We start from the raw sequence: 21261 nt of genomic DNA on the forward strand, positions 1-21261 counted from the left end.
TGGGTTTTATATTAGTGATGCTATATTAATTATGACAGAGAAGGCTTTTCCATTATAAGCCTCATTTTTAAGGTGCTTGAAGCTTTCACACAGGAATTTTTCTCATCCAAGTTTTTTTTTCTTCTTCTTCTTCTTCTTTTGCCTAGTAATGAAAATAAGGATATTGGTTTTTAATGTTTTGGAGAGATTTTATCTGGGAGTAAAAGTTTTTTCTGTCCATTAGACAACTTTTTTAGGTACTTTGCTTTCTGAAATCTCAAAACAAATAGCTTTTTAATGACCTTCAAATTTGTCTCCAATGAAGACATTTAGTACCTTTGGTGTATTAGGCAAAGCTTGATTTGCAAATAATTAAATTACAAGCATTATCCAATACTTCTTCTTCAAATTGTTCTGTCTCTAAATAGCAGTTAGCTACTGTACTTTGCAAATAAAAAGAACTTGCAATTACTTGGTCAGTTACTAAAAATTAGCCACTCCTGGATTGTGACTGTATGCGTACAGTTTCTGTGCATACCAAAAAAAGAAATGAGAGCTGAAAGCTAGTTTTTGGACTCTGACGTGTTACATTAGAATATAAGAGAACTTTCCACCAAAGAGAGAGCAGTAGCAGGCTGAAACTGTGGCCTGTTTGATCTACTGTTATTTAAAATCTCACTAAGATAGAATCACCTCATTCTCTGAGCTCAACAGATTGAGATCCACTCAGGAGACACACAGTTGAGATCCAAAACAGGAAAGGCCTTCACTGCTCATTAAAATGTTAATTACGCCATTGAGGGTTCAGTGCTGCCCTTCAAGAAATTTCAAACCGCTTCCCTTATTAACATATTAAGAAGTAATAGTTCAAAGGAATAACAGCATGATAGGAAGATAGAGAGTATGTATTTGTTTAAATACATGGCAATGTGTATTTCTCAAGCTTTTTGAGAAATGGAATTATGCATTCTTCCCCTTTATCACTAAATCACTATCCACACCCCAACAATTTCTGATTGGGTTATAGATTTCAGATTTCTTAATTGGGGCTGTTAGTGGACAAGCTGTGTATTTGTCTACATGCCACACTTGAGCAAAGGGACTATGTTTATCTTCTAATCTATGCAATCCCAGTGCCTTGTACTGTCCCTAGCACAAAAGAGGCACTAAAACATTTATATAAATTTTCAAATGTATGAGGTTGAAGCAGAATTTCCTATTCTTTAAATTGTGACAGTCAGTATTTTAGGGTGTCTAAATCAGCATCATAAAAGCCTTAATTTTATCTACCCATACGTTCATAAAAGAATATTGCCCTTTCAGATCTTTTATTGGAATTTAAATATCAACTTGCACTGTATTTAAGAAATGCTATACTACAAAATTCATTTAAAGACACTCCTTCCTCTTTGTTATCGTTTCTGCATGTGCTATTATTGAGGAAGTATGCACAGACTTCTATTACTTTTCCACTGCTACTCTCTGATGTAGTTGCCATGTAGCTAAAACAGTAAGTAACCTGGCAAATGACTGTCTGGCCAGGTGGGCGATACAGGGTGTTCTGGAACCTTGGGACAGTGCTTCCTTTGTGAACTCTTGTCAACTGAAGCAGCTACTCTTCCTTCATTTACCTAACATCTTATTGTTTTATAGGCAGTGTGTAATTCATGGCCTCTTACAACAGAGGTTCATCTTCAGATTTCCCCAAAGCCAGACGTTTATAGAAATTACTGGTTTTGTGGAATTTCATATATGGTTCTTTTTGACTATACTTCTCATTGCACTTATTTTAAATACTCATAATTTACAAAGAAGGTGTTCTGAGTGGAAGGTTTCCATTGATAATTTCTTGGCAATGGTAGTGTTTAGAAGATAGGAAGATTATTTTCTTTGCATTTCATGCCAGAATATATGAATTCTTCACTTTGGTAGCACATAATTTTTCTTTTCATATTTTACTGGCCACCCATGACTTAAAAACAATATGTGGTTTAGCTGATCCCAAAAGATTTGGTTATCCAGAGTTCCATTTGAACTTCTTAAAGTCTTAACAGTAAGAAAAAAAGAAATTCATGGTAAAAATCAATTCATTACATTTCCTTATTTCTTCATGTAGTACATTAATTATTTTATTTCTCTTAAATTTGAGTCTTCTAAATGTGGACTCAGGTATTCTCTCAAACCTGGAAATGTTATGGTGCCAATGTAAGAGGGATAATCCTTGATGGATAATCTGATTCATGTCACTTAACCTCTCTGACATGGCTTTCTTGTCAAAAATAGTTGTACAGGTGATCATCATGATAATATGTTGCATTTATACAGAACTTTCAATTTGTAGAGAAAATATTTTTATCTGTATTAATAATGTCTTGCCCATACAACCACTAAATAAATGTTTGTCCAGGATATTCATTATCTTGACTTTTATCAACATGATATTCCTATAAAGTGGATAGAGCATGCAACTGGCTAGTTTTATAAATGAGCACACTGGATCCCAGGTTAGGCTGGTGATGTGTGGTTGTGTAGAAGCCAAGTTTCTTATTATCACACTTGGGATTTAAAAGTAAAATTCAATTTAAATATTATAAGCAAAACAAAGATATTTATTTCATAGATAATATAGATCATGTAAAAAGATGGGAAAATGGCAAGATTTTTGAAACTGATCACAAGTAAGTCTAAAGTAATTTCAATTAGAAGAAAAAAACAATGAAAAGGAAATATTATCTAAGATTTGCTGAAGCCATTATTTCAAATTTTGATTTGGTGAATGTACTTATTTCTATTATTGAGTAGGTACAAAACATTTGCAACTGGCTTTTATTGAATGAGCTTTTTCACTTTGAACACTGCAATGCTGAAATATTGATTTTTAAAAAAGGATTCAATAGTTTCATATGAGTGATATTGGAATTGTTGCAAAATTAATGTTAGTTTAATATATATATGATTATGAACCACTTAGTTTAAGGTGAACAAATTATTTTCCTAGTTTACATTTTAATTGAATCTAGTTTGTCTTATGGAGATCACTTTATTTCATTTCAAAGTGCTTGCATATAGTAATATTTCGTGCAGCCACTCCACCCATCTCTATTTCCTCTCTACAACTAATGTCTGAGTTCCCAAATTACACGTAGTACACTAAGGAAGCTAACAAAGAAACATTCCTCTAATACTCAGGACTCCCATTTTCAAAATTGTAAGACTATCATTTGACTCAAATTGTTGTTTAAACTATATAAATGTCCAATGAACCCTTATTTTTGCATTTTGTATGTAGGCAATGATGAATCATAATTCTGAAGTATGATTAACTCAAGAGTTAAAATTTCTGTTTCTTGAAACTAATGACTCTGATATCTAAATCACATATTTCTGCCCCCATCCCAGAACTAATGAAGCAGAATTTTTGGTGAATTAAGCTTAACCCTTAATTGATGTCTCAACAGTTATTTTTGAGCACTGTCCTTCCATTTTGGGGTAGCATTGCAGGCATGTGCTCAGATTTTTAACTTAGAAAGCAAGCTAACTGATGATCCCGTGCCAAAAGCATGACTCAGTCAGGTATAGCCAAGCCACATCATAATTATAATTTCAAAAGTAATGAAAGGAAAAAAGTGTAAAATACAAATAGCTGCCTGTGTTAGTTTGGTATTATTTTACATAATTTTTGTGAATCTCTCTCTTTTTTTTTTTTTTTTTTGACAGAGTCTCACTTTGTCACCCAAGGACTGGTGTGCAGTGGCGTGACCTCAGCTCACTGCACCCTCGACCTCCCAGATTCAAGAGATCTTCCTACATTAACCTCAATAATAGCTGGGAGTACAGGCAGGCACCACCATGCCCGGCTAATTTTTGTATTTTTAGTAGAGTCAGGATTTCACCATGTTGCCCAGCTGGTCTCAAGCTCCTTGCCTCAAGTAACCTGTCTACTGCAGCCTCCAAAAGTGTGTTAAGATTACAGGTGTGAGCCATTGCGCTTTTTTTTTTTTTTTTTTTTTTTTGAATTGCAAAAGAATTTTTTTTTCAGATTGCAGAAGTAATATAGTTACACTGTAAATGTGGAAAAGTATAAAAACATAACAGCAAACAATAATACCTACAATTTATTACACTGAGATAATTACTCAATTTTTTTCAATATATATTTCATGTTTTTCCCATGTGTATTTTTTTAAATGTATCATATTTGTAATTAATCATTTTTAAAAGATTTGTGAAGTAAAAGCCATTAGAGTCAGAAAGTGAGCGAGTTGATATATAAACTGGTGAGATCTTGAATGCACTATGTTATAAATTTTACAATGGTCTGGTCGCATCTCTGGAATGGTTTTTTGTCCAGATCACTTGAAAACTAGTGTGGAAAGTAACATATGTTTAAATGTGCTCTATTTTAGTTCAATAATTCTGCTTTATTAAGGTTATGCATCTCAACTGTTGCAAATTATATTAGGCGAAAAATTGGTTCCTCGCCCAGATAAACAGTTTTTTTTTTTTTTTTTGAGGAAAAAATACACAAACAGAATGAATTATTTTATGGCTTTTAGATTAACAAATGATCAATGTTCAAGGCATTTTAAAGTCTTTTGAAAAGAAATGAGAGAAAAAATAATTTAGGATCTTCCCCTACCTATACCCAAGAACAACCTTGGAAATCTTTCTTAATCTAGTTACGTACAGAACTAAAATGTATTTTGTTGTTTTATTAAACACGTCACATATAATTCATCCAAGAACTAATGTATATAGCAGTACTCCTCTTCAGTTTTATTCAAATTTCCATTTCTATTCCCTCAAATTGTCTCCTTTTAAAAAATGTCTGCCATTTTTTAATGGTTGAAACAAATGTTTTGAAATTTTCTGAGAAAAAAAGACTTAAAATGACATAAATTAAACTTTATTCTTGAATTTTCTTCCATCTTATAGAGAGCAATCGTGCTTTTCTCCTTGGAATTTCAATAGAATATACTTTCTGTCTCTCCTTCCTTTTAATATTAACACTGTCATCATTATTCTGAATCAAATTATGAGATTATTTTCTCATCTTCACTACATCCTATCATGATCTCTGTCTTCCTGAACTGTTTCGATCTGCACTGTAACCTGTTGGGATATTGATTCCCACCTCAAAGTAAAAGCATACTTGACAAAAATATAATTTTCTGTGCTATCTGACTTGCATGCAGTCTTTTGACTTTTGTTGATAAACTCTTTGATATCACAAGCTTTCTTTTTTTAACTTATAGCAATCTAATTTATATCTGACCCCTCCTCTAAAATTATTCTTTCTAAGGCTCTTAATGGCTCAATGGCCTCCTCCATGCCCACCGTGACCATTTCAAGCTTCATATTTTTATTTTCTTATTTGACCTTTGATCAATCATGTTTTAGTGAAATTCTCTCCACTTATTTTCTGTGAGATACTAATTCTCAGTATTCTTTCACTATTTCTGAATACTCTTCCTGTATGTTCCTAACTTTGGTTGTGCTCTCTCACTGTGTCTAGCCCTCACTGAGAGAACAGGGTAAGGGGAATCTGCTTTGGAGTCGTACAGACTGGAGTTCAATTCCTGGCACAACCCTTTACCAGGTGGATGTCCTTAGGAAAGTCACAACCTCTGGGCTCCATTTATTTCTTTTAAACATAAAATAGCACCAACAAAGGTAGGCAGTCCAGGACTTGCATGGCTGTATTACAGAAATTGAGATATCAAGGCAACTTTTGACTCTAGGCTATTTCATCTGTAAGGTCCTCATGATCCTGGATGGATCCAGAACCTTAATTTATCTCCATTTTCCTATAGAGGAAATAACAATAATATTTACCTTGGTATTTACTGTAAGAAATTTTTTAAAGTGTTATTCACTATAACACCAAACACTGACTAGACCCTGAATAAATATTAGCTATTTTCACGAGTGTGATGATGATTTGCCTGTTGACTAATTAATGATGGCAGGTAGCATATTTTAACCTTTAATTATTAATAAATCATGCTGTAAAGATACTTATACATATTTATAACCCAGTAGACTGGCTCCCTTAATGTTATTTCTTACCATACTCCTTTCTACTCTCACTATTTCCAATTTAAAACAAAAACAAAAAAAAAGTTACTGGCAATAACACTGGTATGACTATTCTTGTAAATAATGTTCCTGACCTCAAGAGTGACATATTCTTGGTTTTAATGTGTATTTTATGACACAACAGCAGTGACACTATACCTGTGAGATAATTTCCAGTGAAGTTCTCAAACTCTGAAAAAATGGCCAAGTAGAAATCTAATATGTCCACACAATAACCTAGCACAGCACCTGCATCATATTTAATGATGAATAAATATTTGTTGAATAAATGAATGAATGAATGATGTAGGAAACTCCAACTATATCAGATCAAAATTTTACCAGGTATTCATTCAACCAGTATTTATTAAGCACCTACTATGTGTCAAGCACTGTGTTAGAATCAGGTAATACCAAAGTGAATATAACAATATACCTGTCCTCATGATGTGTACATTCTAGTGAGCAGAGATGGGCAAAAAACACATAGAAAAGTATATAATACATCAACTGTGATAAGTGCAATGGGCAACAACAGATCAGAGTAAGGGCAAAGGGCACTTGGAAAGTGCATGTATTGTGTATCAGCTATTTTATAACAAGTCACCTCAAATTTTAGTGGCTTAAAACAACAACCACTATTATTTGATTTAAATGTTATGGCATAGCTATTGGGTTGAGCTCAGTCGGTTAGTTTCATCTGGTATAATTAAAGAGGCTGCTATCTGGAAGTTTAACTTGGGGCTGGATGATCGCATATGACCTCACTAACGTGTCTGCTGACTGTTGCCAGTCTCTCATCCTCAGTAGGGCTAGCCTGAGCTACCTCACATAATAGCAGCACTTCAAGATGAGAAGAGTGGACACTGTTAAGACCTCTTGAGACTTAGGCTAACAAGTCACACATCATTTCCACTGCCTTCTTTTGATTGATTCAAGTCACCATACATATATCCAGATTCAGAGGAGGAGGTAATAGACTCCACCTCTTGATGGGAAGAGTTAAATGTTATTTATAGCCGTTTTTAACCTACTACGAATGGGAAGTTACTGATGGATAGTCAGTGATAGCATCTTTGATAGGATGACATAAAAGCAGAAGCCTACATAATGTGAAGAAACAAGTAATGTGAATATTTTTGAAGAGTGCATTCTGAGCCAAGGGAATAGCTAGCACAAAATGCCAAGGTAGGCCAATAAGGAGCTCAGAGCAGTTGGAAGTGATTGGCAAATATACGTATGTTAGGAGATGAATGTGGGAAGCCAATGAGAGACCAGATAGTATAATTCCTTGTAGACCATTATAAGGACCCTTATAAGTAGACCTTTGTCTTTTACTCTGAGTGAGATCAGAAAAAACCATTGATAATTTTCAAAGGAGTGACACAATTTTTAGTGGAGTTTACATATTTGTCAACAGGATCTCTGAATTTTTTATTGAAGTCAAACTTGAGGGTGAGTGGCAGGAAACCCAATGAAGAGATTATCCCAGGCGAGAGATGATGGTGGCTTGAAATAGAAGGATAGAACTGACAACACTTTCTAATTAGGCAGAAAACACATTATTAGATTGTGTATAGTCATCTGTCAGCTTCTCTAAGAAGCTAACTACATTTTGTTTATGTGTCTTCTACTTCATCTGGTATTTGAAAAGCACTCACTAAATACATATTGACTGGTTAGTAAAGTTTCAAGCCTCACTGTTGAATTGAACATAATCACCACAGGATGCTGAAATCTTACAGAGTTCATCATTAAATGATGTTTGAAGACTGAAGCAAGTAGAAGACCCTATTAAGAGCTATTGATATTCTTCAGATTACATGTCTGCTATATGCTAAAGGACAGTAAATGAATTACAACAAAAATAATCTGTTTTGATCAAACTCAGTATTAAAAGTCATCCATTAAAAGGTAAAAGATCATTACATGGGCCTGGTGCGGTGGCTCATGCCTGCAGTCCCAGCACTTTGGTAGGCCAAGGCGGGCGGATCACCTGAGGTCAGGAGTTTGATACCAGGGTGGCCAACATAATGAAACTCCGTCTCTACCAAATTAATCCCAGCTATTCAGAAGGCTGAGGCAGGAGAATTGCTTGAACCCAGGTGGCAGAGGTTGCAGTGAGTTGAGATCGTGCCACTGCATTTCAGCCTGGGCAACAGAGCAAAACTCTGTCTCAAAGGAAAAAAAAATCATTACATGAACTGAACATTTGTTATTAAGACTACTAAGTGAAAAACAGTGTCAGGGATTCAAAGTTCACATAATTCTCAAAAGCACTAGTATTCTAATATGGCATGTAGAGTGTTAATTTTATAAATGAAAGAAAGCAAGGTGAATGTATCAACTAATATTATGGGGTTGAATGGAAAGCATTAACAGGTATAGAGGAGCATGGGGGAAGATCTATATTTAGAGAATTCCTGGAACTAGTTAATTTTTAGATAACAAATTAGAACACCGGTGTTATGGTATGAAGGAACTGCTATTAACTCAAGGCTCAGCATAGTGGATGACAACTGTCCTTTCTGGTGATGAGAAAGTGCCTGCTCCTAAATCTCATCCAAGTGAATGAGGTGCATATATATGCTTTATGTTGGTGTTACTCTTTTTATCATAAAATATGTGTTTACTATATTAGATCTTTACATCTTCTTATAATTTCATAGGATATGTTCAGTACATTCTGTTTTTAAACAGATTACAATAGAAGTTTAGCATTAAAAATTCACCTGGAAATGAAAAGCCTAGCTTTGCTTCTCACTCTGTGACTTAAAACAAGTTTCTAAATTAACTACGCTTCACTTTCTTTATCTATAAAACTAAGTGTTTGGAAAAGATCAGTGGTTCTCAACCCTGACTGCACACTAAAATCATCTGAAGGGCATTTTAAAAAGTAATATCCCAAGCCCTATCATAGGGTTTAATTTTCAATGCTCTTCAGGTAATTTTAATGTACATTAAGTGTTGAAAACCAATGGGCTAGATGATCAATAAGGTTACTGCTAGTAAATCTTTCTAATTTTATGATTCATCATATTTTGACATAGTAACAGTTGCTGGAAGAACAGTGTTCTCAATATTTGCAATGTCCTTTAAAGTAGAAATTAACTTCAAAGAGTGTTCCTGCTCAAAAATGAGAATATTTTCACATCTAAACTAAAAATCCTTCTATATTATGAGAATAATTTATACCAAAAGCCATATATACATCATTTGGGTATGGCATATGCACCAAAAGTCATATAAATTTACCTAAATTTTAGAAATTAACTATTATTATGATTTGGAAAGCAATGACTTTCTGTCAGTACACATACAATGTGAGGGTAGTGTCGTTAGAAATTCTGTGTAAGCTTTAAAAAAACGTTGCTATAGCTATTTTGATTTTGAATAAATGTACTCCTAATATCCCAAGAGTTAATAAAATTCCTAAAGTGTATAACTTATTCATAATAAATAATTTACATACTGATTTACTATGAAGAGAATAAACAGTTTTATAGAAGATTGAAGTGTAATATCTAGTTTTATTGGTATTTGGAAAGATCAAAAGTATGACTTCTTGAAACAGTTTTAAAATGTGTCCCTATGAATTTTTGCTGTCAGTCTTTTTACTAAATAGCTTTTCATTGGAGTAAGCGGATAACTTTTTCCCTTTAATTTTAAAGGCCAGAAAATATAAACACATGTTTTAAAACTTCATGAAACCAAAAACTCAACCAAATACTCAGATCCAAAAAGAAACCATGTAGACTCCTAGGAAATTGGGGAAAGCCATCAAGTAAATATTAAGCTAGAAAATAATAGATTTTAGTGTCTTATATTTTCACATAATTCTGTTTTGGGATATGTACTTTGAATATTTGGGACAGAAAGGCTCCTTCTGTTAGCCAGGCTAATTCAGTAGTAATAGGGAGAAGAAAAAGAGGTACAGATGACAGCTAATAGCTAACATGGGTGAATGGAGGTGTAGACAACAAAGAATGTGCTGGTTGCGTGGAATTTCTGCAAACATACTTACATTTGAAAACCATTTGGGAAAAAATGTGACTTAATGCCCAGATAAGACACTATGAAAAGTAAATACGTGATTTTTGGTATGATGTATATGCCTGCATCATCATTCTGTGTTTGCTTCTGATAACATCAGTTATTCTTATATCTTTTAATTTTCATGTATATTTTACTGTTTTTGTTTACCCTATTGATAATAAACTAGACTCCATAATTAAGAATAAGGCACAGATTTACATTTGTTATAGCATGCAAAACTATGATTTTGGAAGAATAATGTGACTGCTGGAATAGTTCACATGTTCAGAAATCTTGCTCTGTGCAGAATGGAGAGGTGTTTTGCTTCACATTTGCTCTGCCACTTATCAGTTTGCTTTACAAGGACTCCCTGAAATCAATCAGACATGTGTACCATGCTTTCAAATAATTTTTTACAGTAGGAATAAGCCATGAAAAGTTTGAAAATACAGACAACACGCACTATAGAGTTTGTAATAATAGTTATATGTATGCTAGTGAGTTAAAAAAACAAACTCATGAGTTTTATTTGATTTAAAAATACCAAGAGTTTTAGTGAAACAATATAAATTTTATCATCAGAATGATATCACACATCTTACTTATATCTTGGGAGTGATGAAATGCAGAACTTGGTTGTTACGTATCCCCCCCTCACCTCTCAAGATTTTCTCTCCTACTTACCTGCTCCAAATTCTGCTCTTCTCCTAGCAGATGCAGTATTGTGTTTTATATATCTTTTTTTAAATTTGCGAAAGCACATTAAGCTGTACTCACTCACTCAGACGCTATTGTACGTTAGTTTAATCAGATGAAGTCAATGAAGGGAATATAGTTCTAAAGAATGATAAGGACAGAGGTGATGTAGCCTCAAGAAAGTGTGTATGAAAAGGGCCCCAGTGAGAGTAGAAGCATTTCATGATTGGAGTGAGTGAAGGACTGAAACATGAACACCAGCATTACTTACTTCCCAGTTTTGCCTGGGGCTGGGCCAGGTCAGCAATGCAATCATTGTACAAAGTAAAGTAAATGGAATCACATTTCTAAACATGTCATATAAAATTTACATGATCTTCAGAATCTAGCAACATGATATTGAATATAGACTTCATATGTAGCAGTCAAAGTTTGGTGATGCTAACATCATCTTGAGTAATGAAGTCTAATTACATAGATATAAGTATATAACTTGTCTCCTAAGAGGTTTTATTTACAGAAAGATTTTTCTTGTTAAGATATTGAATTGATTTATTAGGCATAGCTGCATAATTGAAAAGTGTAAGTACTGGACTCCACTTGAAAGCATAGATACTGCATTAAAGTAAAGCTGCCATCCAGTATGAATAATGCTGGTGTTATGTTTTAAAACATGTCAGATTTTCTTAAGTGTATCTTTCTTCTTTAAACTTTGATCAGCTGAGATAAATGCTTTTCATTTGGCCTTAACTGTTTGTCACAAGAAGATAAGAGATAGACAGCTAATGAAGTAAATTGATGTGCTGCTACAGTTAGGGAGAATTAGAGTCTAATACTGTTGGAGTTGATAGTATAACTGTTTCTTTAAAAAATTGGCATGGTTGCATGACATTATGAGAAAGAAAATAGACCTAACACATTCAAAAATGGCCAATACTTAGAAGTATTGGGGTAAAGTTAGGTATAATTTTTATCTAATGCTCTTCAAGTACAGTGCATTTTTTTCTTCAAAGAAGTTATAATTAAGAGTATATTGAGTCAAATATTAATGATATCAAATAATGAATATTAAAAATATATTGCTGGTAGGTACCAAAAAAGGATAGTGTGAATTATATTCTGTAGCTCAACTTGGAAGTTCAACTGTCAGAGAGAAACTTGTCTCATTGAAATCTCTCTGAAATAGACTGCATGCATATTTAACCCAATAGCTTCAGGCATTCGGAGATGGAGGAAGCAAAATCAAAAGCACCATATCAAAATTAACGTCAAGCCATGTGTTTTTCTCTTAAAGTTTTGAAGTAATTTTTAACACAGATAGTAACTTGGTTTGAAATTTAAACACACAAACGTACAGGTTTGCTAGCTGGAGAATTTCCATGCCTGGGGGAGGGGAGGTGACAATTGGTGCATTCAGTACAGAACACGTGTAATGATAATAAAGTTGATTGGTTGAGCTCTATAGCATTTTTTTTTCTTTTTCTCTCTTCCTGTAGTGTAGTTCAGCTGAGGGTGGAAGGGTTCTCCCCCATCCCTCCCACCACGAAGAAGACGTAGGTTGATACCATTTTTATTGTTCTTGGGTGAGAAATAAACCATATGCTTTAGCCTTTTAAATGGCTACACCAAAGAGAAAATTGAACCAGGCTCTCTTCCCCACTCCTACTGGACTTTGGGGTGGGGTTATTCCTCTAAATGTTTTAGTGGACTTCGGGTTAGCTTAATGCTTCTGCCCCAGGGCAAAGAAGCAGTTGAGGGAAAGAAATGTCAAGGACGTCAGAGGCAAGCTGGACTGAGTGAAGTGTGGAGTAGGAAGCTTATGTCTGAAACCCACCCCTCCCCTGGATACCAGGCAAAGGCAATGAGAGTCAGAACCAGCTGATGCCGCTGCTGCTGCTTCCCGTTTCCAGGGTGAAATTTTCACAGCAGCTCTTCTAAAAGGAGGAAAAAATCCCTAACCAGCAGCGGAGAAGATCCTATCACCCAATCCAAGCTATGTAACCTTTTAGTCAGGCTTTTCAAAGAAATCCGCATTTTAAAAGCCAGCATTTATGGTCCAAAATATGGGACGGGAATCAGAGCTGGTAGGAAAATATGAAAAGCCTCTTTACACCCTGAGTATTTGAAACGATCCGATGAGCATAGGAAGTGGCTGCCAACGCTCTGGCGGCTGCTCGTGCTGCCGCGGCTGCCGCTGCTGTTCCTCGCAGAGGGCTGGACAGAGCTAGTCCCGGTTTCAGCACCTCCGGCGCTGGACAGCTCTTTGCACGCCGCACCGCTGCCTGCTTGCTTTTTCCCACTCTCGCTTTGCATTACTGGAGATGCATCTAAATTGCATCCTGTTCAACAACAAGTAGAATTTTTTTCCTGTACAGGAATTACAGTAGACGACTCTCTCAATTAAACTGCATTTTCTTCTTTACGGATTTGGCTATCAGGCGTATTTATCCCGATTTCCTCCCCCTTCACTCCCCTTTGCAGGAACGAGTCTTTGGGAACGTGGTCCACCCAGGGATGTAAAACTGTGCTTACCGATGCATCCCATACGAAATGCTTATGTGATCGTCTCTCTACCTTCGCCATTTTGGCTCAGCAACCTAGAGAAATAGTAAGTAACAAAGAGAAAACACGGCTTTAATGCAAAGGCAGGGACATTGTGGCTAGTGTTTCTCCAGGGAACTGCATTTTAAATGGGGAAATGAAAAATGTTGCAGGGTGGCAAAATTGGGTTCGTCTCCTCCTTAGCTACAGTAGCTTGGTGGAATGAATTCTAGTTGGTATTCTATAACTAAATTCTACTCAATTTTATGTCTTCTAACTTGAAATTTCTGCAGTGTAGTTTTAAGGATGTAGTCCAATCATATTACTAATATGCTGCAAACTTTCAAATAAAAATGATCGTCAACTTAACCTTTATTTTGAAGCTGGAAAGATGTTCTGGGGAATTTGTGAAGGTATTGTTAGTAGTAGAATGAAGACCCCAGACACTATAGTGAAACACATTGCATATCTGCATTGGATATTTTCAGTACAGGTTTTCTGGAAGTGTCCTTGGATGTAAATATAAATAAAGAAATATATATGTTAATCAAATGAAGTTTCTATGAAAGCATGGCTGTCAGGAACTGTAAAATTATTCCTTAATAGTATATGGTTTTTCAAAAATACTTTCTGAAAGAGACAGTTGTACATAACTGTCTGAAAGAAAAATAATATTCTCATCAATTATATTTTGAGGAAATATAACTCAGAATGAATAATGAACAATTATTATTCAGGCAAATGTGACATTCTGCTTGCATTTGGCCTAAATAAGCATCACTCTTCTTACTAATTTTGATGATAAAAACTAATACAATCTGATGTGCATATTTGAGGTTTTAGAACACGCTTAAAGTGTATTCCTTCAAACTCCCAATGTTAACAATATGAAAACCAACAAATTTAATTAATTAATGTCATGTAAGTGTCCAAGGAAAGAAACCTTCCAGATCAGTGAATGCATGTAATCTTTATATATGTTTTAAAAGATAGAAAGCTTATTTTTCAAGGTCATGTATTTAGGGACTGATACTGGCATTGTAATAATTATCTCCACATATTTTGTCCATTAAAAAAAGTCACAAAATATACTTAAAGGTTTTAAATTTGATGTTTTATTTTCTCCTATATCCTCAGAGGCCAAGCAAGTACAATTAAATGTGAGAATACTTGACTTAGAATAAAGTTGTCAAAAAGTGAGAAAGTTTGAAAAATCTTCAGTATCTATATACAGATATAGGTATCATAATGAGTTGTAAATGGTAGGATCAAGATAAATTTTACCAAGAATCATATTGTGAATTGACTAACCTGCAGTTAGTTAAAGAAAAATGAGTGATGCTTCAAATTTTAGCTAGAGAAAATTTAACATGTGAATGTTGACCAAGTTGTGGTTTTAGGTCTTGATTTTCAAAAGTTGTAAGGATGTAATATTCCATAATCCACTATTTAAAACTCTAAGGACTTTATTACTTCACAGTGGGAGAGGGAGGAAGCTGGAATTAGTATTTTTAGAGGTTGAAATATGAGAACAGAGTGGATTCATGGGTAACTATCTGGTAACTATAACAACTATATAGGCTATTTTTGAGTGATAGGTTAGCTTTGCTGAGTCTAGAAGTTATTTTAATTCATTAAAAACCAATTTGTTTCTTTTTTATTTTGTTTAATTCACAGATCATGGAATCCTCTGGCACACCTTCAGTTACCCTAATAGTAGGCAGTGGTCTTTCTTGCTTGGCCTTGATTACCCTAGCAGTTGTCTATGCAGCATTATGGAGGTAAGTAATCAACTGATAGACTTGAAATGGAATGCTTAGTTGTTCATAGTTAAATCAAGGCATGTGATAATTATTATATGTCTCCTGTCTTCTTAATTCACTGAAAGCAGTATTTTTACAACTGAGTTATAATTGATGTGATTGAGCTATAATAAATGAATTGTATTTACCTAATTTTCCTATATATTTGCCTGAGTTGAGAAAATAAACAGTACACACGTAAACTTTTATTCTGATTTCAAATGTTAGTAGCCTTCAACAAGTTGCTTACCCCAAACATAGTACTCTTATACCACAAGTTCAATCTATATGTGGTTTCTATTTATCCCAATCGCTATGGAGACTGAGTCTAACTGGTACAGTCAAATTAATTTATCTGTTATAAAAATATAATCTCAAGTTCTCAAGTTTTAAACACATGCTTTCAGTATGCCCCAGACAACTAGTGAACTCTTCTATAATATTAAAGCACTAACATAATACCACCATATTCCAGAAAATGCCTGTTGGTTGAGTGTGTCCAAGATGTCAGACTTTGACAAATTGATTAAAAGAAGTCATAAAAATACACAAAGAGAAGTTATTGAAAAATTTTGTTCTACAATAGTTGAAATCGAACCTACTTGATATATGAAAGACTAGTATTTTTAAAGACTTGTTTTTGATTGTGTTACTAAGAATTAGACCTGTGAAGTTTATTGTCTACTCACATATTGATAAAATACATAGCCATATGGCCAAAGTACTGGATTTTTCTAATGGATTTTTAAATTTTTAAATGTTAAACATGTTTGTATCCATTTTTATTATTGAAAAATAATCTAAATATTTTAACTATATTAGTATATAGAAAATTGCCTGATATTTTCTGAATGTTGTAATATTAGAATTGCAAAAGTAGATGGTTCTGCCTCAGAAATCTTAATCTTTATTCATTTAAGATAAAAAACATGGCCGGGCGTGGTGGCTCAAGCCTGTAATCCCAGCACTTTGGGAGGCCGAGACGGGCAGATCACAAGGTCAGGAGATCGAGACCATCCTGGCTAACATGGTGAAACCCCGTCTCTACTAAAAAATACAAAAAACTAGCCGGGCGAGGTGGCAAGCACCTGTAGTCCCAGCTACTCGGGAGACTGAGGCAGGAGAATGGTGTAAACCCGGAAGGCGGAGCTTGCAGTGAGCTGAGATCAGGCCACTGCATTCCAGCCTGGGTGACAGAGCGAGACTCTGTCTCCAAAAAAAAAAAAAAAATTAGATAAAAAGCATTCAGTTGAAAAATGAATTACAATTTTATTTAAAAAGACCATTTTACTTCACTCTTTTAAGAAAATGTATTGTTCTTCATTATAATTTTTACTCTTTTGAGAGAAATAATTAATTGTCACAGATACTTAAATTGTCAAAGTTATGAAGAGTTTTTATGCTTCATGCAAAAGTAAAAAATATGTATATCTTGACCCTTTAGCACTGGTACATGATGGAAATCCTTCCTTCCTGTGAAGGAATTATCTAGTAGTGAAACACTGACAAAGTGGGACAATCTGATAAAATATGTCCTGCTCCAGGAAATGAAAGAAATGCTTAGTTTAAGCATGACATTGTAGGCAGCAGAATCTTGGGTTCAGGGCTCACTCAAGCAGACATTGTCTCGGTAATGCAAAAGTAAGATGGATAAACATTGAAAAGCAGACAACTTCCTCTACCACAATTGTTTAAATACAGTTGTTTAAACATGAGGCAGCATTTAAAGACTAGGAATTAGGTAATCACAATAGCAACATAATGCATGCTCACTGAACTATTTAGAACTAAATTCCATTTATCAGCATTTAGGTTTCAGGCAGCAATTCCACCTTTTATTTACCCCTCAATACATATCACTAATACTAGCATATACATTTTCAGGATAGGTGATGTGTATATTTAATCAAGGAAGCATACAATTAATTAGTCAATAATAAAGTTTTCTTTAATGCAGAAAGTTCAGGAAAGTCACTACTACAATATTTTTTCTAAGAATTATCAAAACAATTCAAAGGATCTATTAAAACTTGAGATGGACTTGAGAATTATAGAAGAGAGTACCAAGAAACAACACAAATCTAAATCCCTAAGAGTTAGTGGTCATCATCAACTCATTCTATGCAAATGGAAGAATTGAAATAATATTAGTAGTTTAAAAGAAGTGACAAGACTCCATGAATTATTAAGTGAATCTTGATAACATCATGAATTAAATGCAGTTTATAAACACCTATAGCAACACCAATAGAAACTTTGAGAACTGAATTTTAAAACCCCACACAATTGTGAAGTATTATCCTTGCTTACTAGAAGGATGCCATTAAACATGTAGGGTATATATTGTGTACTGTATAATATTACTGTATGCTATTAAGCATGCTAGGTTCCTACCACCTTTTATTCTAAGTAAAAAGTTTAGAAATTTTGATTTCTAAAGAGTTGTGACATGTACAAGCATCTCAAGTATTTTATACATAATAGGCTGTTTATAAATTTGTTGGTGTTCCATGTAGTTCATCAGAAATGTTCACCAAAAATTTAATACATTAGGTTATATTCTCTTCACCTATAGATAAGTTTGGCAGAATTACATTTCTACATGAAAAACTAATGAAGCATGTCCTTGTCATCACTGTATTAACATAAAGCATTCTTAAATTTTGTTTAAAAAAATCTAATATGGTAAAGAAATATGTGAAAATTGAGACATTTCATAGCAATTATGAAGGCAGCAGTAAGACTCAGTTTTGATAAAAATAGAAACATATAACAACTTCAGACTAGTCAGTTTTGGATATTTCATTATCATATTTCTGTCTATTTACAAAACAAAAAGTTTCACTGAAACCCTTTTCATAATGTCTGTGTGTTTGTGCTTTCATGGAAGCCATTAACATCAAAGAGAGGGTTAATTTTATGAAGCCCCTTAACTTTTTATATAATATTCCCCAGCCACCAAAAAGAGACTACTTAATAGTTAATGATGTCTTCAGCATCTCAGTGTGTGGTTTATTCTATTGTTTGCGCTGATGATACAGGAACAAGGTTCAGTAACCCCGAGGCCATTTTGTGTTGAGATTTGATCTAAGTTGGTCCCATTTGAGTTTGTTTTGTGACTGAAGGGAATTTCTTTTTGTATTACAAAAACTCCTTTGTGTATTTTATTGTTATTCTTACTCTTGTGTTCTTTTTGGAAATGTGTGATGAAATGTGAGGATTCTACCTTAATAGTCCTCAAAGACAGGAAAGACAGACAGACAGACAGACAGACAGAGAAGTTTGATAGATTTTTACCTTCCAGAGTGCCTCCAGATCATTGGCACTCCTGTCTAATACTGCATAGAAAAGCTCATGCCTGCTGTAGAATGTGATTCCATGTTATAATAGAAATTGAACAGGCCTAAACACACAGCAAATACAACAGTGTCTTTTTGTTACTGTCAGTCAGTGATTTACCACTGAATACAGTGAAGCAAAATAGCTGTTACTCTTTCAGGGTAAACAGCTGGTAGAACATTTGATTCTGAGCAGTTTTCTCTATGGCTTATATTCTTGGTGCACTTAACAACGATATAACAGACTGTATATAAACACTTCTTCATGAGGGTAAAATATGGCATATGTCAAGTGATTTTCCAGCCTGAGAGTGAATTATCATTTGTGAATTGGATTCATTTTTAGAAATAAAGATTCATTTTTTGAACAATTACTTAGGAAAAATATAAAGAGTAACAGCCTAATTACATTAAAATGCTTGAGTGGATAAAAGTGTTCACAGTTTCATGAAAGTAATGGTATCCTTCTAGTAAATAACAATAATACTTCACAATTTGTGTGATTTTTTTCTTTTTGGTTCTCAAAGTTTCTATTGGTTGATTCATATGATAATGCTAAACGTATATACACACACATATATAAACATGTATATAAAGGTATTATACTAATTCACATATTTCCAAGAAGTTTTATATGTTTAGTTAAAAAAAAAAAAAAGTGTACCATGACAACAGATGGGCAACTTAGGCTCTATCAGAAATGCTATATTGTCCCACCAATGTATAAGAAAAAAAAATCCTGAAGGACTCTTGCACATGCCATGCCACTATAAAATTGGGTCTCTAAAAGTGACTATTTATTTTAGGAACTATTTTTATATTTTTTATTTTTGTAAATATTCCTGTGCTACAGTACTTATTGTTCCAGATGAATGCCATCAACTTGCACAACATAGAATTCTTCATCTTTCTGTTGGATTTTAAAATTGGACAACTTTTCTCTCTCTGGCTAGGTACATACGATCTGAGAGGTCCATAATACTAATTAACTTCTGCCTGTCTATCATCTCATCCAATATCCTCATACTGGTTGGACAGACTCAGACACATAATAAGGTATGACTGGTGATTATTCTGATTCTTTTTGTGTGTTTATGTTTTGGCATATAGTTGGTTATTGATAATCTAAACATTCATTCTAAAATGGAGAACTTCTGACAAAATTATATTTTAAAGCAAAATTTGTTTATTGGTTTCTGAATAAAAACATTGCCTACTCCAGTTCAGAAGTGTATACCCTTGGATTAATTTCCTGTGGGTTGAGAGGTTGTTCATAAGAGTAAAAATGTATGTTTATTAAACATTATATCAAAGCTCTGTGAGTTCAAAACCTTGGGACATCAAAAGCACATATTTCGATTCATTAGTCTAATGGTAGTAAGATCTAATTGTGATAGCATAGAAGGCTTGTATTTTGGTCTAATTTATTAACATATTGATTCCTAAAAGGTAACTATGAATTGCTTACAAGTGTAACATCTCTCTTGAAAATCCACCTGAAAAATATCCATAGGTAATAATTGAAGAAAGTGTTAGATGAAAGCTACTTTAGATTTTATGCCTTTCAAAAGTTTTGGTTAACCTAAAAGTCTTTTGATACTTAGCAGAATGTAAAAGTATGTTTTCTGTTTATATGAATGAACCAATTTATATGAGTTCAATGACCATGTTTTTTTCCCAGAAATGATTGTCTTTACTATTCTGAAATGCATTTTAAGAAACCCATAATAGCAATTTGAAGTTAACTCACCCCTGCCTCAAAGGGATTCTGTTAAACACCACTTTGATAACTTATTTGTCCATCAATCACATGCCTTCAGGCCTGTTATTTTTCAGCTTTTTAATTTTCCGATACTAAAGGGAATAATTAAAATTTTTCCCATAAGCCATCATTTTAAAATAATCATGTGCACTTCAGTAGGTTTTTTTCATGTATTATATATTCATAGGACATGTATTAACGTCAAGGATAATGGATAGTCTGTTTATTTTGCTAACCTACGTTCCTAAGACTGGTGATTCCCACTAAAAGAGTCCAAATTCTAGGTCTGGGTAGGACCTAGGAGGCTGCGTTAAGTGATTCTGATGAATGTTTCTTCTTGGCCCACATTGCCCTAGGTCAGGGGAAGGGCCCAAAGAGTAGGCCACAAATCCCAAAGGAGAAATCAAAAACGACAACCCCATCAAGGACCCTGTAGAAATAAAGATAACTTTCATGTCTTTGAGTGTTTAATTTTCCTCCATTTATTTCCTGTATCTTTTCTTCTTAAAGAAAGAACCTGAAAGAAAGTAAAGACTATTAAAATATAGTTCAGGTCCATGTTATAAACATTTAATACAAAATTTAAAAGGAAATACATAGTAAAGAAAAAAGAGAGAGAGAGAATGACTAAAGGTGAGAGGGATGCCAATCAGAATTGGGAGAGAAGAAGGCACAAAATAACCAACAGAATGAAAAATTAGGGTAAACATGAATGTAAGTGAAAAGAAAAAGGGAAACAAAAAGACAATCATAGGAAGGAAGTAGAGATAAAGGGGATGAGACGGACTGTAAACCTTAAAGAATTATTAAATTACTCATGTCATTCTTTCCTCTTTGGTTGTTCACTTGGGCTAGGCCTCAGATCTCTTAGAAATGTTCACACACTGGTTAATACCTATTCCCAATTTTTTAACTGCTTGCCCTTCAACCTTCACCCAGAAAAAGAGAGCTTTCCTCTGAAATAGGAATTGTTTATTGGGATCAGGAACCAGAAAAAGTCAAGCTAGAGCCAGCTTGAGCTCAGAGTTTA

General features: G+C 34.0%; 1 protein-coding gene across 2 annotated transcripts in view; it reads left to right on the forward strand.

Annotated features, from left to right (window-relative positions):
• ADGRB3 (adhesion G protein-coupled receptor B3) overlaps positions 1 to 21261 on the forward strand; it is a 783011-nt gene that overhangs the window by 612043 nt on the left and 149707 nt on the right. For both annotated transcript variants that reach the window (XM_010371613.2, XM_010371622.2), the window contains 3 exons: positions 13270 to 13396; positions 15007 to 15110; positions 19423 to 19525. In XM_010371613.2, the coding sequence (XP_010369915.1) occupies positions 13270 to 13396; positions 15007 to 15110; positions 19423 to 19525 (334 nt within the window). The remainder of the gene's footprint in view (positions 1 to 13269; positions 13397 to 15006; positions 15111 to 19422; positions 19526 to 21261) is intronic.

This window comes from Rhinopithecus roxellana, chromosome 4 (genome assembly GCF_007565055.1).
Source record: "Rhinopithecus roxellana isolate Shanxi Qingling chromosome 4, ASM756505v1, whole genome shotgun sequence".
In the NCBI taxonomy this organism is placed as follows: Eukaryota; Metazoa; Chordata; class Mammalia; order Primates; family Cercopithecidae; genus Rhinopithecus; species Rhinopithecus roxellana.